The following is a 23,834-nucleotide window of genomic DNA, read 5'->3' on the forward strand; positions in this document are numbered from 1 at the left end:
GCCAGTGTTTTCCAGATGAATTCTCAAACTAGCCATATCTCCTGTTGCAATCAATATCGCAAGGCCTCTGAATTAGCATGTTCTCATCTTCCATCTTTTCTGATGATTCAATCTGAAAATATTTGACAAGTCTGCTGAAACATGTCCCTAGTATTTATTTCCTTAGTGACATCTTAAAAATAATTCTGAGAAAGCAATTCTCTTGCATTAAAAAAAAAAAAAAAAAAAATCAAATCATTTGGTCACATATCCTACAATCGAAATATTTTGGTATATGAGAAAAGGACGTATGTTTTTCATGTCAATTTGAATTCTTTAAATAATAAAAAATATAATTTTAATTGACTGTGTTTTCACACAATTAATTTTAATAATTTCATGTAAGATACTACTTAAGATACATTTAATTAAAAATTTAATACAAGTTACTATTGAATAAAAAGCTGTTTTGACATTAATTTTGCATCAGCAACACATACAGATACATCTGTATTCCTTGATTATATTCCAAATGTTACTTTTACAGACATTGCGTGACACACATCTTTGCAAAACAGATGCTTAAATTAACAGTCCAGAAACACAAATATTTCCAGGCTGAACCATCAGAGAAGATGAGGAAAAAAAGAACAAGCTGAATTTACCTTTTCTTGTGGCTCATCAGTGGTAATGCTTTATGAATGGCAAATCCATCTGGTAGAATACACACCTTCTATAGTTTAACTATACTGTGTGTGTACACAGTACTGTGTAGTACTGTGTATTTATTAAGCATTAGAGAGAATCTTGGTTAGAGATTTTTATTTATTTTTAAGACTGACAGACGTGATCAAAGAATGTTATTAGGTTCTATGTGAGAAAAAAATCTTTTATAGTGAGAGTGGTGAGGCACTGGAACAGGTTGCCCAGTGTTGTGGTTGATGTTCCATCCCTGGAGACTTCCAGGGCAAAGCTGGATCAGGCTGTGGGCAACCTGATCTTGCTGTGGTGTCCCTGTTTATTGGTGGGGAGTTGGACTAGAAGGTCTTCATAGGTCCATTCCAAGTCTAAGGATTCTATGATTCTTCACTGCAATTCTGTGACTAATAACCAGTAATTACTCTCCGAACACACAGAAAGAAAAAAAAAAAAAACAAAAAAAAAAACAGGTGTTCCAGTCTGGGCAGCATTTAAAAACAATTTTCTATCAAAGTCAAATGTGATATCCAGCATTACCAGAGTAAGTATATGCACAATGTTTACAGAATTGCAAGAGGAAGCTCTCAGAATATTCAGTCAGCAGTTTGCGAAGTTAAAAATTCCAAATAAAAGTAATAAAATACAAGGGAAAAAAAAGCTTTGTAGCTACCTATTGCTTTTTATTAGCTTTGGTATTATATTTATGTTGTTTGGTGCTTTGAAGTTGTAATGCATCGAGGCTGACAGATGAACACGTACAATTATCATTCACTTGCTAATGTTTCTCCAGTGAAAACCAACTGACTGCAACAAACACTGGAGAATCAAATATACTAAAGGTATTCTGAATAACTCTCACATATACAACTTATATCCTGCTAATATTTCTTGGATATTATTTTCTTCATCAAGAATTTGTATCATCTGTTTATTTGCTCATTCGGCAGATGCTTCCTCCTGGGACATAAAGAGAGGCAACCAGTCAAGAAAAGGAGTGCAGAAACATTCCAAGGAACATCAAGAAATCAGCAAGAAAAACTAGCAACAGTTCAGAGAGGAGGCGGGGAATGAGGCTGCGTCTTGCTGGAGAAAATTGACAGAACTGCTGAACAGAAAGGTTATGTGCTGGTCCCTGCACACCTAAGAACTTGGAAAGAGAAAGCTGGGGCAAATGGAACACCATCGTTATCTGTAATACAGAAGATAGCCAATGTGCTGTTAGGCCAGGAACACCTGCTTACTATCTGTGACAGTACAGATTTCTGCTGGTCTTTCACAAGTGAGCATAGAACAGTGTGCAACTCTATCCATGTACTTATTTAAGCAATAAGCAAAAAGTCAGACCTACTCTATACCACTGAGGATGCTCTTCCTATAAACAGGACGCTGTGACTTTGCCAACAGCAGGAAGGGGTTGAAACTAGATGATTTTGGGGTCCTGTTCAACTCAGGCTATTCTATGATTCTATGATTTTATAACAAGAACCTTCAGAAGAAGTAGGAATGCTATATGTACTCTCACATATGAAAACAAAAAATCTGGGTTTCGTGTTGTTTTTCATACTGAATTTCTTCACATACTTTTTTTTTAAATACAAAAACCTTCTCAGCAGATTTACTCAGTATCTGCAAATTTAAGCAGCTAAACTGAAAAAGCACTGTAGGAATCTGCAACCTTTCAGTAAGCCAGGATCACACACTCTTCATTTGAAAGGCAATGCTAATAATTTAGTAGGACATTTCTGTAGGAATGGATTAAATTATGCACTTGGCACACACACAGTAATGACAGGAAAATATTTTTCAGCTAACTGATCCAACTCTGGAAAAGTTTCGGCAGTCAGAGCAAACTTGCAAAAGAAATTATAAACAAAGCCTCATCCTGGCTTAGTGTCTCCCCATTCTGGCTTACCTAGTAAGCACACACCTCTCTCTCCCCTTTTTTTATACGGGAAGAAAAGGTTCTCAGAATGGCCTAGTTAGGCTTTCAGTCCAGGTTCACTCTCATTGCAATTTGAGTCTTAGGAAGTTTTATATAGGTTGTTAAGAAACACTTTCAGCAGTAAGTAAAATTTATGGCCCTCGTGGTACTTAGCATTTATCTTCCCTACAACAAATTCTTTCTTCTCAAAAGCATGCTTTCAGCTCTGTTTCATCTCTTAAGTATTTTGCCTACAGCAAAATCAGAACACTTTCTCCTTTAAAGTGTATGATTTGTGGTCATTTTTTCAGGAAAAAAAAAAAAAAATGGTGGGATGAAGAAAATGTTAATGTATATTAATTTTGAAAACTTACTTGCACAAGGTTTTATTTATACTGAAACCTCTACAAACTCACTTACACAACTCAGCTATATATTTATCAGCTTTAACCTTTCATCTTATATTCTTAAGTTCCGGTCATCAGCTTTAGCCCTAGTACCTGCAAGAAGTTTTCACTATAGTTTTAATGAACTGTTCTTGCAGATATCGCTCAAAGTACAAAGCATTAAAGAAAACTGCTGCAATAGCTCACTTTGTTCATCCGCCCCTCACAATGAACCAAAATTTTTAATGGCAAGTTTTCTTGGAGCACTTAAAGCCTTAAATCACATCCTTTTCTTTCCAAATTGTACCTAAATGAATTCAGTAAGTACTTGACTTACAACTTCACTTACAGTTCTCATTTCAGCATCATTCCTACTGAATGGTTTTCCTCTGTGGGCTTTTCATACTAAATAAGTACTTTTCTACAAGACACCTACTGAGCATGAGTCAACTGAATATTTATGAAATATGTGTTTATTATGCAGTGAAACGAGATAATCTAGCTTGTCTGAAAGCCAAGACACTTTACTTGCAGACTCTTAGGAGAAATAGGAAGAATAAAATAGAACACTATTAATTCCTTGGAATGTCATTAGAATTTCTGAAGAAACTGAGTAAAAGAATCCTCAGAAAAATTGCAATGTCACTTAAATATTACTTAAAGTGCATTTTTATTCCACTGTTCTATGCTCGTGCCTTACATACATTCATACTCATACATTCACACTGCGTTGGAAAAGCATCTGCTTAATTTTTGTGCAAGCAATGAAGGCTACAACAACAGAAAGAAAGCAAGAATTTCAATTTGCATGCAATGTAGGAGACATCAAATCTAAGTTAGTCCTATCTTGCATGTTGATGTTTAATCTCCATATATCCTTAAAATTTTAAAAAGTTGAGAATAACCTTAAAAATAATTTGAATAGATCTTCATCACTGAAAATCTATCGGAAGTAGTTTTTCCTCATGCAACACCTATCAAAAATTAGTTTTCACTTCAAAATTTCAAATTAAACAAACATGGACATCATTCAGTTATGTACCTTACTAAGTTTTTCCATGTCTTCACAGTATCCTGCTGCCTTTTTCTGCTCTTTGGTCACCTCTGAAACAAGCCTCATGATAGTTTCTCTACTAGCCTTGGATTCCATTTCATGGCCATTGATGTCGCCTTGAAGGGCAGCAACCTGAGCTTTTAGTGCCAGATTTTCTTTATATATTTCACAAGCCTAGAGAGAGAATTCAGCAATTGGTAACTTTGTTAAAGCATTTAACAATGATGTTTATTCATCACACTATACAGCTCCTAATCATCCTAATACAGACACAGTGTTTCCAAGGCCCCTGTGACAGATTTATAACTGTGCTGTTCTATTTATTACTATTTATTTGTAGAAGAGCAGAAAAACAATGGAGGTCCATATTTCCAACAGAAACCCACATCTGTTTAGTGTAACGTAATTCAGCTTTACTCCCACATAGTCTGTATGACCTAATAAAGGGTAGAGAGCTACTGACACTTAGGAGTATCCACACTTGACGTGGAGCAGGTCGGAAAATGAAAACAGATCATATAACCATCTTCATGTGAAGAGCAGACTGTTTTGGTCTGGATTGCTAAGATTTATGCCTCTCATTTGGAATAGGAAACTGAAAGCTGTATTTTAGGCTTGAAACACTTTAGGCAAAGGGCAATTTGAGTTAGCAACAGCTATTTCTTGAGCATATTCAAGGGCAGGGCCAAATACCTGCTGGGCTGCAGTGCTGAACAACTGGCCCCTTTGAGGCTATTTTGGTACATTATGCATGGTACATTTCTAAGAAAGATGAGTGTGGGCACTTCAGAGAGTGCATACAGAAAAAAAAGCATACCTTGACTGGTAACTAAGTTTTCCTAACGAGCTGTAAATAGATTTCTCAACTAGACATATTAGTACATCGGTGGGGGGGGGGGGGGGGGGAAAATCAATATATACTTAAAAATCTCTGGTTATTTGATTAATTTGAAGCATGTAAGAGATAAAACTTAATACAAATATCTTTGCCTCTGGTGATAACCGTGCAAGTTTCATTACACTGTTAGAGTATGCTTGCCATATTATGAGGGCAAGGACCGTAGTAAATCATTGTGACACATATTTAGATAGTCTTAATTCATTCAGTGATCCTTATAACCAGAACACTTATAGTATGAATCTAATGAAAGAGAAATTCTCAAAATACCTAGTGTGCTTCCAAGTGAAGAAAAATAGGGAGAGAGTAGATAGAACATAGGAAAAAATAATAAAACTAAGATAAATTGTCCTTCAACAGCATCTAGAAGAGTTGAAAGAGTACATAAATAATTTTCCTAAATGGAAACACTGTTTTCAGAACTTCAGAAATATTCTCAAAAGAAATAATATAGTTTCATGCTCACATTTTCAAAACACCATGTAGTGATTTATACCATTAAAGGGTATGATTAAGGTTGTCTTAGCAAGTACCATTTCAGATGTTTCTACTTCATGGTATGACAGCTTGAGATTAATGTTAAAAATAAGCAGTAGAATTTACATGTCACCTAGTGATTTCCATTGTTAATGTTTTCACAAGAGCTTTCAACCATATATTTAATCAAGGTTGTACTTAGGAACTATAGGCTGATAAAATATTTTACAGATAAGACCAAACTGAGTTCACTGAAGTCAATTAGTATTCAGCACCTTCAAAAATCAGACCAACATGAAAAACTTGTCTTAAGTGACATGATATTAACACAAAAATTCCCATCTTCATCACTTGCATTATTTCTTTGATAACCAAATATTCCTCTATTAGTTCTCTATGATGGATGAATTCTGTTTGTCAGGCCATTTTTTTAATTAAGCTAATTTAGTTATTCCTGTATATGTCCCTAAAACACAGTAAAAGGTTTTAATAAATCTTGTCCGTACGTATGACAAAAAAAAAAAACTATTGCCTGCATATAATCACCTTTAACACTAAATGTTCCTCTGGTTTCTCTTTTTCTTTGATGTCTGTGTCCAAGAATTCAGAAAGCTGTGTAACGAGCTCTTCATACTTCCTGCTCATCTTATAAGATTCTGTCTTGCTTTCTTCACAATCATTCAAATATTTGCTATTTAGACCAAAAAAAAAAAAAAAAAAATCAGGATAAATGTTCTCTGAAACAGAATTCTAGGCAAACATATCCCAAGATGATTTCTGGCTTTCATACAGAGCAAAATGAAAATTACATGTTATATAATTCTTTATATATATTAATACAAATAATTTTAGTTAGTTGCTTTGTGTGTGAACACTTCTTATAATTGTCTTTGATTAGCACTTTAAAGCTCTACAACTGCATTCTCAGTACAGAATTTCATAAAAGACATGAACCAGGTAGTATCAATGAACAGAGCCCTCACAATATTAGAAATGGAGGTTGCATGCAAATGCTTAGAAAAACTAAGCAGAAGAGATCAATCAAATTATAGTAAAAATACGCTAAAAGCACTTCATATCTGCCTCTAATGAAACTGACTGTGCTGTTAAAAAAAAAAAACAGCAGGGGAAGTATTGGACATCCAGAGACTTCTGAGGGGAAGATCACTGGCAAAAGCAGAAACTGCCTTGCTGTACACAGAGAATTCTGCCATGTAATATTGCCCACAAGTGCAGGGTAAATAGCAAGTGAAGAGGGGGAAAAAAAAAAATGCAGGTTGGGCACAGGTTAAACATCCATTAAAGAAAGAAAATATAAAGGGATTGCCACAAAACTATGCCAAAAAAGTAGTTATTTGTTTTCAGTTTCATTGCATTCACAAGATGCCTACCATTTGGATAGATACCCCACAACGCGTATCTGTCCTACTGCTAAAGGTAGCAACATCACCAGCAGGTATCCATTTCTAAGTGTTCCCTTCAAGAAGAAACAGCTCACAAAGTAGTATAAGTTTGTTTATATTCTTCCCATTGCCAGAGTTGGGGACCAGCTTGGAAAACATGCATTGCCATAGATAGCAAACATGTAGATCTACATCTTGCTCATGATGTTGTTAACACCGAGCATTACTCCTGTAGAACTAGAAAGACAATAACTAACATAAATAATCCCCCCAAAAAAGCTTAGAATGATAATTTATGTAGTCCAAATATCAACTCCTGTACCATTTTTATTAGAAGGAGGAACAGCTTACACACCTGGGACATCAGTCTCAGTATACCTGCCCAAAGATCCTGCAGGAAAGAACTGCTATCAAGCCGTCCACAGCACTTGTTAATCACAATAGCACTCAGAGATCATGCCATACAACATAGAAACAACACTGACAACTTTCAGTTCGGATTCACTCTCCAATTACACCCGAGAGAGAGATAATCAGTGGTAAAAGTACACTCAGAGCAAGAAACAAATTATCAGGTTTCCAGGTGAGAAACAAGGTACTTTCTACAGCAAGGTCTTCACAAAGTCTTGAACACTGGAATAAAACAAGATATATCACCAAACTGCAAGATATGATCGTCACCAAAGCTGACTAAAGCAACTGTTTTACTGAACCTGTTAAGCACCTACAAAAGCTCTGCACTAAGTTCTTAAGGTGGACACGTCAGCCATGTCTGGGCTCATCCTTCTACATTTCTAATTTCTTCCTCTCTAGAAAGAAACAGGCACAAAATATCACTCATATCACTCCATAATCAAAAAGCAGCATTGACATCTAAAGAAAGCACATGAATGCAAACACACATTAACTGGCTATAGATGGCTGTAAAACTTTGAACTGGAGCCTTAGGAGGGAAATCAGCTGTTGACAATTGCTGTCAACATCTCTCATAAAAGTCTGCACCAGCTGAAGTGACTCACAGTTTCATAGCTGCTAGGACAGCATTATTGCTGCAACGCAGAACATACCACCTCACTGTGGTGATAGCCACTGTTTGATCTCCATAAATGTTCCATCAGCATTGACAAATGCCACTGGGTGCCATTTTTTCCACTTAGTGACACACCTTTGCTTCACACATACTTCCATGACGGACACCATTTTGTCAGACTGCCCCTCTGCTGCCATCTGTCACACAGCAACAAAACGTAACAGAATGTTGTCAGGAAGGTTCAACCTCTGCAGTTATACCACCAACATCCACCTCTAACTTTGTGAGCCAACATAATCAAATAGGAGGCATTATTTAAGAGCAGAGCTCATATTAGAATATTGTACTAGCCTGATTACCAACCATGCCAACTCTCCATACATCAAAGTACATCATCATCAAAACTATGACTGCTTCTAAAAATAAACAATCAGAAGTACGAAGCACATACTTGACAACTCTACAAATAGCCTAATTATCTTTGGTACAGTCTTAAAGGTGGCAGCACCTAGAAGATAGGCAGTCAGGTAAAAAAAGAACACAGCTCTGTCACAGTTTTGTTAGCTCTTCAGAACTAATGAGCATAGAGAAGGGGAGGGGAAAGAAAAAAGCTCTTCACAGTTCAGGCTCTAAAAATACCTTGGCAATACACATGTGGAGCAGAAAAGTACCATTTTTAAATAGGGAGTACATCTTGAAAGCTGATTACACAATTTATTAAACACAACTCTATCCCAAAAGTATAAAATACGAATGTGTATTTCATGTCTACTGGCTTGCTCTTTCCTTTTACCTGTGGTTTTGAATTAAAATCTTGAACATCTAATTTGAACAGCTACACGTTAACCAAAGTGGTCAGAATAAGTAACTACAGTTAATACATTGACTGGTATTAAGTGGCACCTGTAACCATCAGTTAAGGGTGAGAAAAAGCTTTGAAAGCTTAGATTCACAATCAGTTTTATCCAATACATTTGTTCCTTCTGGAAGAACAGACTCACCCTCCCCTTGACCATTCTCTTGTGCCAGCAGTCTGGTGGTACACCAAGTTGTGCAGCTAACTAGACCTGGGATTGGTAGAGCCAGAAATTAAGCTTTTTAAACTAAGTTTATTTTTCTCTTGGAGTAGACCCTTTGGACAACCACGCAGCAATGCAAATGGAAGTGCTGGTACAAGTGACACGGACAAAAGAGAGCAGCCAGCTAGATGACAGGACCACACTGGGAGATACAGAACAGGTTTATGCTACACAAAACTGACCCTATCACTGTAATGACAGGTTAATTTTGACACATTTTGACAGATTTCTCCTAGTGAGTGAGGCAAACAAGAAAAAAAACTCTCTGAAGAATCTTAACAACTGTATTCTTAGAGATTGTGGTGTTTTCTAAACTGCTATAATATGCTTTCTGGCTTTACTATCTCTTTGTTTATATTGGAATTCTATCTGAAGTCTTTGTCCACCAACATTAGCACTCTTCAGGAAGATCTTTTGGCAATTCAGCTGGTAATAGACAAGCGTACTGCACTGGATTCCTCTAGATACTAAAATAACTTAGTTACCCACTTCTAACTCATAAAGCCTAGAAGAACTGTGCAAAATACTGGTCTGGGAAACACAGACATCTGGTTAACTCTTTTCTAGCTCTTAATGCAATGTCCAGAAAGGAGGAAGAAAGTCAGACAAAGAAAGTAGTCTTATTTAAAAGTTGAAGGGAACATATTAATGCTTCTTCAAGTTACACATATCTAAATAGATACACCCTACCCTGTTATGGTATAGGTAAGAACATACCATAATTTCATTACACTGTTCCTCACAGACAGCTGTATACAAAGAAACAAATTCACTTGCATTGTGTCAGTTCCAGCTATGACACAGATGAGGGGAAAGAGACGAGAGTGGGGCAGCAGCACCACCACTCATCACTATGTGGCCCACACATCTGACAGGTAACATGTCCAAAAGGCAGCACATGATGAGGATAGGCCAGAGCACTAAGCTTTAGTTAAGGGTACTGTACATCACAGCTGTGCTACGAAAGGCACAGAGAGCCTTTTTTCCTCAGTGCCACACTTGGAAACATCTGAATAAGGAAACTATACCTATTGCTTCTGCTGCATCCAAACAGTCCTCCACACTAATTTTTCGTAAATACTGTGGTTTAACCAAGCTGACTCATTTGATCGTTTCTTCTCTGTAGGACACAACTCTCAAAGCCCCATTTCAAGTCTAACAACTCAAACCAAGATATAAATTTCAATACCTTCAATCACACTCAAGTACACAACAGAAACTCAGATTTGCTTTGCGAAGCAACACAACAGAACTCAGATTTGCAATTAAGTCTGCCCACCACCTTAATTTCTGTTGACCGTTGCAGCTTTTTGTCATCAGAAATTTTTATCTCACATTAACCTTACTTAAGTCTGGCATTTTGCTCACGAAGTTTCTCCTTCAGCTCCCAGTTTTCCTTTGATGCTGCCTGAGCTGTCAGCTCAGCCTGTTTTTTAGTAGCCACAAGCACACTCAACTCTTCTTCTGTCTCCCGAACTCGAGTTTGCAAAGACAAGAGGAGAGATGCTTGTCTAGCATTGTTTTCCCTGTAGCTTTCAGCTTCAGACTTCAGCTCTTCAAAGGAAGTTTCTTTTGAGATCATTCTGGACCTGAGTTCAAGAAGCTATAAATAGAAAACGAGAAAACTCATTATAAGGAAGAATAATTTTGTACAGGCTGAAAAATACAAACATTAAAATTTCAATAACATAGCAAGAAAAAATACTTCTGGAATAAAAGATTCAGTCCTGTGAGAAAAGATTCCACCACTGTGAGACTAAGTGGAAGGAGGTAACTTTATTTTCATATCACTAGAATATACAGAAATAAAAAGTCACTGTTGTGTCATGTCACAAACAATTTCTCACATTAATCTCTGCCTGTTAGATAAATCTGTTAACAAAATCAGAATTTAGAAAGTGCCTGTATTTAGTTCTCCCACATAACCTTAACCCACCTCATCTATGCATATGCAATACAATGCAGCAGTTAACACCACTACTCCCTCTTTTTTTGCATGCCTTCCTCCCTGCTCCCAACTCTGGTGCACAATTACTCTGTCTACATTGCAGAAACCTATTGCAGTAACACTATCCTCTTTTGTGAGGGTGGAGCCTTTTGATGACTTGCTGCATATCCAAATGCAAAGATAATTTTTGAGAGCTGTGCTCTAAGGCAACCTCTTCTCAGCTTAAGCAAATAGTTACTTTTTTTGTTAGATAATTCAATGAAATATAGCTAGACTTACAGAGAAACAGCAAGACAGTCTTTTAAAGGAGGAAGAGAAAGACCACAATCAAACATCAAGAATCTGTTCCAGAGATGATGCTGGAGCTTCCCAGCATCTCACGTAGTTCATTCGTTTTTCTTTATCTTCCTTTCCCAGTTTTTGTTAGAATACCAATTTCCACTGAATTATTCCTGCTACAAACTTCTCTAAAGGACTGAGCTTCTGGCACATGCATCAGGTACATAAAAAACCAGCTCAGTTGTCTTACTTTGTTAGATTTAACACAATTTACAGTGAAAATTTTGCCACAAGAGGCGCTAAGAATTGTTTCAGCTCCTGACAATTCCAGTTCTCAGCAGTAATATATTGCATATAGCACTACTGTATAAGATTAGCATGCAAATAATTAAACCACATTAAATGCTCTTTCTGTTAAAATATGTGGCAAAAAAAATTAAGGCAGTGAATATTTATGACATTTAGCTGCAGTATAAGAGGTAAAAAAAAAAAAAAAAAAGCTTCTAGTGTGAGCAAAGCCAAGATGCTCAGAGTAAAATTCCAGCTGGTAAGGCAGCTGAACAGTTACTGCATTTAAAGCTAGCATAAGCCATCACTGATTTTGAGAAGAGCAGCTTTGTCCCTTCCCCATCTCATCGGCTTCACGTTGATAATTTGCTCTTTTCTTTGCAGTATCAGGGACATTCACATGGCAATGAGGTAAAATAGATCAGGAAACTGATCCAACTGAAAAACAACCCAGAAGGAATGGCTTCATCTTTCTGCTGGATCAGCTCCCCATACCAGCACACCACAACACAACACAGACATTTGTACTAAAGCAAGGGATGGGGCGATGTAGGGAAGAAAATGAACAGCTGAAGGAACAATAGGATTGCTTTATTTGGCAGCTGGACCAATTATGGTAGCTTAAATTGTTCATAACCTTAACATTTCTCTGTAGTTCAACTCTTCATTTGCCAAATATGATATTTTTTACTCTGTCTATTCTCTCTGTGGTCAGTTCCAATAGCAGAAGAAAGAAAAAAAACAAGAATAATCTCATATCAGGAATTTTAAGAGCATTCAGCATAACTGGGTTCTGACCTCAGCTGGGTCATGAAGGTCTTAAACAAGAGTATGAACAGCTGCTTCTTGCCTATTCTTTTGCCTCGCAAGAAAAGCACTGAAGGAGTCTATAAATCAGTCAGTCATCTTGGCAACTAAAGTCATTCAAGATTTGCATTAAGAACTTCTTTCTATGCGACCATGAAATCCTGTACGTGTTCTCAAATATGAAATGACCCTGGGTAACTTTTGAGGATCTCTGGAGTAATTTCAGGATCAACTGGTCAAATACAAGCTCAGCTGATGGATACTCATCTCTGCAGTTCTGACTGGACGCTGTGTTAATAATTCATTCTTCTGCAGTATTGAATGCTTTTATTTCCCATACTCAACTAACTATGGTAAAATATATTTTATTTCATTGATATTTTTTTTTTAAGGTTCAGGTGCTACAAAAAATTTGTAAGAAAACAAAGAATTTTCGTACTTTCTGTAAACTTTCTATTCTCTGCAAAAGTGTTCTACAGAAAATCTTCAGATCTGGAGAAGCATTTGGAGATAGTTTCAAGCATACCTCTGAATGGACATAGTCATACTTCACTGTTAGTGCTGCTAGTTCACTCTGAGCAGTCTCTGCTGCAGCTCGATAGTGGTTCATCTGCTCTCTGGTGACAGGAATATCCAATAGAAAGCGATCACAAGACTCCTGAGAAGACAGTGTGAAAGACAATCTCTTAAACATTGCAATTTTAAACATTTTTGCTTCAGTGTTTTCTAAACAGTACAGAGTACATCAGCAGAGTCATTCACATGGTAGTTACAAGATTAATATTTAAATTCAAAAAAAGTACCCTTGGTCAGAGAAAGGCCTTTCTGTTATTTACGTGAGCCAACTACACTCTGAAGATCTCTCTGCTACAAGCCTCTCTCATTCCTCCTTTGACCCATGTCAGCATTTATCCAGAACACTGTTTGACAAGAGAGTCCTCAAGTGTCTTGTACAAAGAGCCACTTTTGTTTTCCGACTGAAGTCATCCTGCATACTCTCTAATTTTTATACTGGAAGAAACGGTGACAAAAAGCAAAGGCCATCAGTCTTCACCTCATGATTTTGCGCCTTTCATTCATATCTTACCTCTGTTGCTTCCCTACCAAGTTGACAAATCCATGCCTTATCCTGATCTTCTCAAAGTTACTTTCTGGCTTTCCCAGTTGTGCTCTTACTTCTAGTATGCCAAGGTCTTTTTGGACTCCATCAAGTTCGGACATAATTTCAGGTTTCTGAACAATGTTGGTGTTTTTTTTCCCAGCAATCACCATTACCACACTGACTTCTCTTCATCCATTCTTACATGCTTCTAACAGATGGTAGGCGCTGGCTTTGTGCTCCCAACACAATCTCATTCACTTGCAAGAATTCAATTCTTTTCGCTGTGCTTTTTAGAATCTTCTTACTACACTTTTTCATTTTTGCATGGCTCTTCTAAAGTAGAGCACAACCATGGTGGATTTCTTAACCTTTGTTATTTGAATTTTTCAAGGTGTAATTTAGACCTGAGATCTTGATAGGAGTTTAATTAGATTTTTCCCCCTCCCCCCCAGTTGATAATGACTACAAATGATGTAATTTAACATTTTGAGAACAGAAGTCTCTTAGGTGATGCTGGAAGCACATGTTAGAAGACAGAACAAGAGGTTTTTGTTCCATCAGCTCCCACACAGGACAGAAACAAAATTGCAATCCTAATGCTTGCATGTATGCATTGTAAAATGCAAATCTACCCCTTCCCTGATGAACACCAATGAGCAACAGAAAAAAAACAAGGAGGGATGTGATTAATACAACCAAATGTTGTATTAAAGGGCAGGTGAAGCAGAGAAAAGCTAGACAGATCTGATTCATCAGGTGTCTCCAAAACCTCTATGAGTTTAATTAGCACACAGAGGCACATATGTGCATACATATACACCAAAAAAGAAAGCCATATTTTTAATTTGAGTGCCATTCCCTAAAAACATTGGGATTCTAAAGACTAACAAACAACTAGGAACAATTCACAGAAGTGTTCAATTTTGAGAAAGAAATTAAGCAGTGTTGCTGTTCAGTGGACTATGTAACAAAACGTATAACCCTTATTGAAACAGAAGCTGAATTAGTTTACCTTAGAACAACAACAAAAAAAGTGAGCACACACCATTAGCAATTTGCCTGAATTGTTTTCTCACAAACAGCCTGTTCCCACTCCTGTACACTCTACAGACACCATGAATAGAAAACAAAGTAAACCGCAAACCATTTTAAGAATGACAGGGATAAAGACAGCTGTCTGAGGTGCCAGAGGGAGACAACTCCTGGCTTAATTCACACCAGTTGATGTTTTCCCTTTCTTTTGTCTACCTTTTTTTTTTTTTTTTTTTTTTTTTTAAACCTTGTTCTCCTGAAAAAGAGGTGGAAGAGCAAAACCTTATTCAGTAACCTGGGAATAATGTAATTAAAGAGCTCAGCTTCCTGATTATCACAACTACACATTGATCAAAATGGAAATAAGGAGGCAGAGAATACACAGCTCTCATTTATCACAGAATCACAGAGCAGCCTGGGTTGAAAAGGACCACAAAGATCATCGAGTTTCAACCCCCCTGCTATGTGCAGGGTCACCAACCACCAGACCAGGCTGCACAGAGCCACATCCAGCCTGGCCTTGAATGCCTCCAGGGATGGGGCATCCACAACCTCCTTGGGCAAGATGAGTAATTCCTTGTAACACACAAAGGTGACACTGGATAAGGAACCCTGCTCATTCTTATTTTTTAACTGTCAGAAAACAAGTTCCCCAAAATGAAATCTACAGGAAGTGTGAGAAGTACACATTCTGCTGACATAGCTAACTTCCCATCGACCATTTAACAGTTGTCACAATTGACTGCTAGGAAATACATAAAATGCCAGCTGCTTGATACAATCAGCAGCTGCTGTTATCTGATTAATAGAGTGTGTATCTAGCTGAAAACAATACATGTTAAATCTGAAAACATACAAACTGACAATTGGAGCTTACAACTCTTTACAGAAACTTCTGGGCAGTGTTTCAGGGTATCTACTCAACACTGCACTTTCAAAGCCTTCTCAACCCGCACAAAAAAAAAAAAAAAAAAAAAAAAAAAAAAAAAGAAGAGAAAGAAAAAGAAAAGAAAAAACACTCAAGAGAAACAAAACAAAAATAGCACATTTTCTTTCCTTCAGTTCTCAAGCACTGCAGCAGTCTTGACAGCTTACATACCGTGGCCAGTAACATTTACTTCAACTTCATTGTCCCCTATGGAGTTACAGAGCTCTTCCTAAGAACTCCCTGTCAGCAGTTTCCTCTCTTAAAGCAAGTAGGGTGTAGCTCAGATGCCTTTCCTTATCTCAGCTTTGGCAACGTGTTGCCTATGCAGACAAGCTTGATAAGAAAGTTCCAAGTTCTTTAAGGTTTCATTAAGCCAGAAGCCTGGAGCACCCAGAGTTTACCAGAGGTTAACTCTTGCACACATTATCTTGAAGTTACACAGTGTGACATGTAGCCCTTCTGCTTTCTTCTACACTGACACTGATTTCCAGGATGAGATAAACTGCAAGTTCAGTTCCTATCCATTCTAAACAGAAAAAAAAAAATGAAAGTCTTCTAAACAGGTGACCATGTAGTAAAATAACCCCTTATCAAGAAACATAACAAAATTCCCTGAGGAATAACACAAAACTACTAGTTCAGACTGCAGCAGAAGATAAACTACTTTGGATTATCTTTTATAATATGGTCAACGCTTAAATCTTTCTTCATTTCAGTAGCAGACACTGGGTTAAATCCATCAAGTTTAATCACATTCATCTCCTTAAGGACACTTAGCCCTCTGTTTCACAAAGGAGTCACCACTTTCATCAAGCCAAATTGATACAGGCAGAACAGCTCATGGTCACACATAGCCAGCAATCTCTGAGATAAAAGGGCTCCTAATTTTCTCAACACATTATCACAGTTCTCAGGGAGTAAGCAAGGCATGTACCATCTTTTTTTGCTACTTTGTCTTACCACCTTATCCACTTGTTTCACACTGTACAACCAGGTGAAATCCTTTGAGGCCAAGTTTTGTTTTCTTCTGTAATATAGCAGGGCTCCAAAACCAGGGAGGGAGCTTGCAGACAGTGACACTATATTATTTATATAAGTAACTATCCTTATACTGCTGTATGGATGTAAATTTTCTTCTCTAAACAAACACAGTCACTTCTGACTCCATAGAAAGGAGAAATTCAAAACGGCTTAAATAAAAAAATAACTGCAGAGCAAGGTTGAAGAATGAAGAGTCTCGTTCATCAGCAATAATCAATGTAAGAAAGCCCATTAGAGCTGAAATTTCCAAATCCCACATTTGTCACACAATTATCTTTAAGATAATTAGCATGTTAAAGATGTAAAGACGCATATTCAAGAAGTCACATAATCCAAGAAGGATTTAAAAGAATTTTAAAGTAAGTCAAGTGTAAAAGTCAACTTGAATTACTATGCAAAACTAAACTGTCCTGAACAGCCCAAACAAATCACCAAAGAGATTTTCTAAATTCCTTTCAGAAGGGTACTGCCTAGCCCTATCCTCCCTTTGCAGTAATCATTAAAAAGGTATTACTGAAAGATAAAAATCACTGTCCAGGGTTATTTCTCCACTGAGGAGGTTTGATTAATGGGCTCAAATGAAAGCTGCATGACGACGAACATTGCAGCCTTACCCTCTACTACCAGCAGCAGTTAAAGCATTTCTGTCTTTCATTTTCTTCTGTGTTGGAGTGAGGTGACTTTGCATCTAAGTTAAAAAAAAAAAAAAACAAAAACACAAGTTATGACAGGAGAGAGCAGTCACCTCAAGGCAGAGAGAGATAAATCAATTGATGTAAATATTACTTAATGTTAAGATTTTTTTTTTTTACTTTGCCATTTGGCAGCATAGCTAAATTAACAAATTTTCTCTCCTGACACTTCATGTCACTGCTTTCCCAAAGCAAATAATGAGGAGAAGGTGATGTATTTCATCTCAGAATAGTAAAAATGGTAATTGCTAATGCAAACAAACAAAAAAAAACACACACACACAGAGGGGGAGAATAATGTATAACAAAACTAAGCGCTTATCCAGTGGTTTCCATAGATTGCTTGTTCTACTGCTTTTACTTCACCAATGTTGAATAAAGGCAAATGACTTTTGTAAAAGATTTGCTAAGAAAATGTTTAAAAACAGACCATGGGCAAATGTGACCCTTGCAGTTCTCTCTTGATACCTATTGTGTTTTACAGCATTCAGAAGAAGCCAAACATGAGATGAGATACATTTAGATGTGCATACAAAAACACAGTCAAGATGGATGAGGGCTGCAGTTGTACTTGCTGTTTGTGTCCTACAATTAATAAATACATAGTTACCAACACACTTCTGAGCACCAACTATTTACTATGTTCATAGGCATTACTACCTTCACAGCCTGCCTGACTTCAGTTCAGCAGGATGCATGATGGAGTTACTGCCAATTCTGAAATTAAGCAGCATTAACAAAAACTCAGCAATCAGGTCAAAGCAATCCTACTGAAGAGAACAGCGGTCAACCTTACATAACAGAGGTTGTGTGTATTGATCCCGTGCCTCAGAACAACGTGGTACAACCACACGAGTGCCATTCAGCTTTTCGGATATACTGAGCTGTCTGTGCACTGACAGCTGTCCCTTCAGAATAAGAAACTGCTGCAAGTTTCCTGCTGTATCCTCAGTAGGAATGAGCTGGATCTTTCCAAGCCATATCCTGGAGCGTTTCCTTTAAACCTACATCAAAGCCAGCTAACCAACTTCAAAGGATTAAGAAACACAGAGAAATAATTCCCAGATAACCGTGAATTCCTGCTCCGTGACAGACCCTCCCTTTGCAGCACTTAACAAGGAAAACTTTCGTCCTTGAATTTGGAAAGATAAGCTCTAACGATCGGCTGGAGGTGGGATCGAAGCACGTGCCCACCAACACGTAAAGCCCTGCAGCTGCAGAAACTGTTTAAAAGAAAAGAACGAGACGAAATAAATTTATAATTGAAGAGATAACCCGTAGGAGCGGTTCACAACCGGCCTTACGGCTATGGAGAGCGCCTCTCCATAGAAACAGCCAACGCATTTACCGGACACAAGAAAGGCGTTCGGCCAAAACCGCCCGAGCAGAGCCGCGCCTCGCATTACCCCAGAGGGGCCGCTGCTCGCAGCCCTCCCCACTCCGGCAGACGCCGCCGCCCCGCGGCCGATACCTGAACGAGCCGAGGGGCGGCCGAGGCTGCGCGGGACCCGGCTCTGGAAGCGCTCATGGCGGCCGCCGCGGCGACTCCGTTCCCACGGCAACGCGGGCGGGCAGCGGGACCGGGGCGGCTCCGCGCTTTTCCCTCCAGCTCTCATTGCTGTTCCTCCGGGTAGAAGTCGGAATTGGCAGGAGCCGGCGGGATGCGAGCCCTCACCCACCCACCACAGCATTAGAAAACATAGAAATACCGCTGTCATCTAGTTGGATATTGAGACATGCATACTGAATCAATATTTTCTTTAAATTATGGCTCAACCCTCTTCTGGAGCTAGTTTCCACTTGTTGTGGGGTAGTACTGAATACACACATTCAATAACACTAATATTGGGTCTGAAGAGTAAGGTCAACATGCACGCACCTTCCCCATTACAGCCACAATCTTCTTGTTTTTCCCTTTAAAACACGACGTCAAACTATGGTGCCACAAATCCATTTTCATCAAATCATAGATTCATTTAGACTGAAAAAGGCCTTCAAAATTGTCAAGTTCAACCATCAACTTGAGTCCCAGCACTGAGCTATGTCCCTCAATGTCATGCCCACACATCATCTCTTAATACCTCCAGGATGAGGACTCCACCACCTCCTTGGGCAGCCCGTACCAATGCCTAACCAACATGTGTATGAAGAAATTCTTCCTGATATCTAATCCAAACTTCACCTGGTACAACTTGAGGCTGTTTCCTCTCATGCTATCACTCGTCAACTGAAAGATACTCACCTCACTACAGCTTCTTTTCAGGTAGAGCAGTGAGATGCCCCCTAACCTCCTTCAAACTAAGCAGCCTCAGATCCCTCAGCCACACTCAGATGCCTTGTTTTTTAATCCTCTCACCAGTTCTGTTGCTCTTCTCTGTACACACTCAAGTGACCCAATGTCCTTGTAATGAGGAACCCAAAACAACACAGTACTCAAGGTATGATTTTACCAGTGCCACTTGCAAGGGGACAATCGCTTTCCCAGTCCTGCTGGCCACGCTTTCTGAGTCAAGACAGGCTGCTGCTGACTCACCTATGTGGGCACACTGTGGGCTCACATTCAGCCAGCTGCTAATCAGCACACCCAGAGCCTTTTCTGCCAGGCAGGAGCCCTGAGTCATATGCCACACAGGTGATGGAAAACAGAGCCCAAAACTGTAGCAGAGGCAGCTGAGCCCACCAGCAGGAGGTGGAAAACACAAGAGGTTTCTCTCTGATTTGCAAACTGAACTGAACTTCAGAACTGAAGGTGAAGAGTAAATGATGTTTGACCAGCACCATGCTTTTGGCTCAGGCACAGTCAGTCTCTTCTCCAGAATTGTGAGACGAGCACTCCACACAGCATGGGGAGAGCAGGCTGCCTTCATTACAGCAAAAAGATCTGAAGCTGACAAGGGAGGCCCTCCTCCTCACCTGCCTTCCAAATCAAGTAGATAAACATGGGAGCAGAGGAACTAGCATGAAAAAAAGAAAAAACCTCCAGATATGTGTATTGCTGCTGCATATCCCTTACTGTGGAGATTTTGTGAGCTACTTAATTGGGCCTGCCACAATGCCTCCAAGGAATAGGGCAATCTCAGCAGATTTCTGGACTCACACTGAACTCAAGATGTATGACAACTTTCTTTCAGTTTCTTCTTCTAGAGAAGAAAACTGAAAAGCTAGGGCTGGTATTATTATTCATTCATTTTTAGAAGAGAGCTGTAAATGACCAATTCATTATTTAGAGACATGCGCATGTACGCTACTCTCAAGCTGTAGGCTCAACATAAAGGAAAACTGTGTTAAGGACAGTTTGCTGTTACCTAAACATACAAGTCTGCTCTATTTTTTTTCCTCCTCCTGTCTGTGCCCCTGACGCTATGTCACTCTTTCTGCCAATAACAGAATTCTTCCCATCCACACACAGCAGTGCCAACGTAGATACTCAACATATTTTAAAATGTGGCATTGCTTGAAGTGCAGATATTTTTGACAGGCTGAATTCATACAGGTAGTCTCACATAAAAGCCAGCATAAACCTTCCATATATGTGGACAAAGATTTCTTGTTCAGTATTTGACTACGGCCCAATCTGTCCCACTACCAGAGCATTGTACAGATGTGTGGCTAAACCACTATGAAACTTTCCCCCAACTTTCTTACGTGCTTGAGTGCATTTCTTCCCCCATCACTAATCCTGCAGTGCCACAGCTGGTTCAAGAGACAAACTTCAGCTACTTCTACACCCTTAGTGATGTAGAGATAGCATATATTATATGCTACAAAATTATCTGGAAAAAAGTATATACACTTATATACAAGTATATATATACACACACGAAACTATAGTGAGAATAACAAAAGGGGAAAGAATAAAGATGAGGAAAAGCAGAAATTTCATACACCACTGAAAAGACTGTGATAATTTGAGGGAGTGCAATACCTTCAAGACATTTCATGAAGAAAAAGTATCTTATTAGAGCATCATAAATCTTAAAATATTTTAAAGCTTATTTGCTAAATTCTACAGGTAGAGCTCTCAAAAAGGACTCAATGTTTCTCTTTACAGAGGGAACATAAAAACTTAAGAAAGACTAGTTCTGAATGTTTAGTTTAAAATAATTTCAGGGAATCATTTACATTGAATGAAATGCTTCACGTTCTATTACAGAAGATACATGAACAGGATTCATCACCCTGAGAAAATAGTTATGCAAAATCTTGAGTTCATGTACTTAATAAAGTCACTCTAATCTTTAAGCAGAAAATGTTGTTTCATTAGTTCTGCTATCCTCAGATATTGGCATATAAAAATACATTATAAAAATTGATTAAAAGGCTGAATCAAAATATTAATCTTGAAAATGATAGCCCTTGATTGATGGACACTACACAAAGAAAACCTACTAACCTCAAGCCATTTACATCAGTAACATACTCAGAAGGTGAAGTATTTGGTTTCTTTATGCATATCAATTCCAAATGATATGGTGAATACATATATGCATTTCAGGCATTCATGCAAAAGCAAATAGAGCTGAGGTAAAAGAGACTCTTACATTAGCAACATTAAAAGAAAAAATGAAATCTCTTTCTTCAGAAGAAAGAGTAGATTTAATCTCCAGGATCTGTCTTCAAATTTGGCTAAAATAACTGAGAACACATTTTTCTTAGAATCACAGAACGGCCTGAGTTGAAAAGGACCACAATGATCATCGAGTTTCAACCCCCCTGCTACATGCAGGTTTGCCAATCACCAGACCAGGCTGCCCAGAGACACATCCAGCCTGGCCTTCAATGCCTCCAGGGATGGGGCATCCACAAGAACAACTTTTACAAACACTGGGCATGAAAGTCAGAGGGGGATGATAAGCCAAGACTTATGCTTGCCTTCACAAAGGTATCAGCTCCAGATACTCAATGTGTCCAACTCCAACCTGTGCTATCCACTACCCATCACCAAAAATCACATCCTGCAGCACAGAAATTTTCTTCTGAGTGCCTTATCTTCAACATATCTCCTTTAAAAAAAAAAAAAAAAAAAATCAAGACAGAACTTGTTCTCATTTCTCTTTTGTTGTTGACACCAAAGTCTAGCTTACGACTAGCAGCAGATGATTTGATATAGAGATCAAATCCTAGAAACTATGACTTCAATTAAAAGGAGAGACTCCCTGGAGGCAGCTTCTTGATGCATTTACAGACTTCAAGGTAGAAAAGATATTAATGCAATTATATCACCAAGAAAACTAGAAGAGAGAATACTAATAGGATTACGAATGTTTGTGTTTGTGTAAGTTATGTCTGGTACCAGGTACTATTGGAAATCTGATAGCAGACAAACTCTGGGATCTACTAGCCTTATAAAGTCTAGCTCTTCCTCTGCCTAAACAAAATAGCAGGTGTTCGGGTTGCTTGGTTTTTTTTGTGAAATACTGAGTTCAACTCCATGCTCTCACCCCATGTGAAACTTCAGATGAACTGGAGAAGACATTGTGAGGGGTCATTAAACCCCTTAATACACGTCTGTATATCTTACATTAGTCTCCTCTTTAGCTCCAAATACTTGACTTCATTAAAGACTTAAAAGAAACAGGTAGAATCCTGAAAAAGATGAAAAAAATTGTGCAAGCATAACAATGTCTTCATAGGAAGTTTGAAAGAAGTTTACAGGAAATTGATAAAAGCAGCATAGAAATACTGAATACATTTATTTTATACAATCATAATATGACAGTTATTTCATAGAAGTGAGGGAGAAAAAGACAAATAAGCCAAACAGGTACAGGAAGTATATATCAAACACCTCCTTAGAATTTATTTGCAGAATTCACAACTGTGAAACTGAGCCAGAATTTAAATTAATTAGCCTTTGCTGATTTATGAAATAGTGTACCTCTTCTATTTCCAGGGGTAATAGAAATAGAAATGCATCTGAATCAGCTACAGTAAAATTTATTAAATTTAAGAACGGTTTGAAAACCTGTTCTTGGACCTGTTCTTCAGACAAAAAAAAAAAAAAAAACAACCAAACCACCACTACCAACAAAAGGTGTCCACAGTATAGGAAAGACTCACCTACTGTGCTGGCTGCCATACTGTATAGAAATAAAAAAAAACCATTTCAAACAATACATTTTCAGTTTCTTTCAAAACTCTTTAGTCATAAGTTATTTCAGCCTTAAAACAAAATCATTCTATACTTTTGATCTGTAAGTTTGGATAGACAAGGCTTCTGAGCAAACAAAATATTGAATTAAAAATGAGCAATTCTATAAAAAAATTGCACCTCAGGATTGTTATGTTATATACAATGTAATTTTTTAGAGTAAAATAACCACATAATGATGGTAATTTCTGTGCAATAGAGTGAATATTTTTCATACGCTGACAGAAGACTGGGGATAAATATACTTCATGTCAAACAAAGATTAGGTAGTTCAACCATGAATTGAAATACACTATGAATTTTAAAGCAACTACTTCAACAGCAACAATTAAGATTTTCAGAACATCAGTAGCTCATATAAAACAAAATTTTTCAAACATTGTAGTTGCATGGATTGAAACACTGAAATACTTTCATTTTTTGCTGAAAACATAAGGAGCACCTATCAGTTTAGGAAACGACACTGGTAAACTCCACCAGCTGCACTAACCTTAGGAAGAAATTGTCACATTTATTTCAACAGATTCTCAAAGTTTTGAAACAAACAACAATATTGGCATTGTAACAAGGTAAAACTTTTATTGAGACATGGCAGTATTAAGGAAAAAAATAAGGAACTCTTATCTATTTCTTTCAAAAC

At 37.9% G+C, this 23,834-nt stretch overlaps 1 protein-coding gene across 6 annotated transcripts in view; it reads right to left on the minus strand.

The window, feature by feature from the left end:
* CCDC170 (coiled-coil domain containing 170) overlaps nt 1-23,744 on the minus strand; it is a 44,983-nt gene extending 21,239 nt beyond the window's left edge. For 2 of the 6 annotated variants that reach the window (XM_042883782.1, XM_042883826.1), the window contains exons 1-5: nt 22,485-23,744; nt 12,775-12,906; nt 10,273-10,529; nt 5,961-6,105; nt 4,028-4,213 (exon numbers count right to left, since the gene is read on the minus strand). In XM_042883782.1, the coding sequence (XP_042739716.1) occupies nt 4,028-4,213; nt 5,961-6,105; nt 10,273-10,529; nt 12,775-12,906; nt 22,485-22,532 (768 nt within the window). In that variant the 5' untranslated portion in view covers nt 22,533-23,744. Of the gene's footprint in view, nt 1-4,027; nt 4,214-5,960; nt 6,106-10,272; nt 10,530-12,774; nt 12,907-16,965; nt 17,040-21,915; nt 22,047-22,484 lie in introns of those variants that run through there. The other 4 variants (XM_042883789.1, XM_042883816.1, XM_042883807.1 and 1 more) reach the window with 4 other exon arrangements.
* Nucleotides 23,745-23,834: the final 90 nt, after the last annotated feature.

The sequence above is a fragment of the Lagopus leucura genome, unplaced genomic scaffold, assembly GCF_019238085.1.
Source record: "Lagopus leucura isolate 7727_CA_CO unplaced genomic scaffold, USGS_WTPT01 Super-Scaffold_73, whole genome shotgun sequence".
Taxonomy (NCBI): Eukaryota; Metazoa; Chordata; class Aves; order Galliformes; family Phasianidae; genus Lagopus; species Lagopus leucura.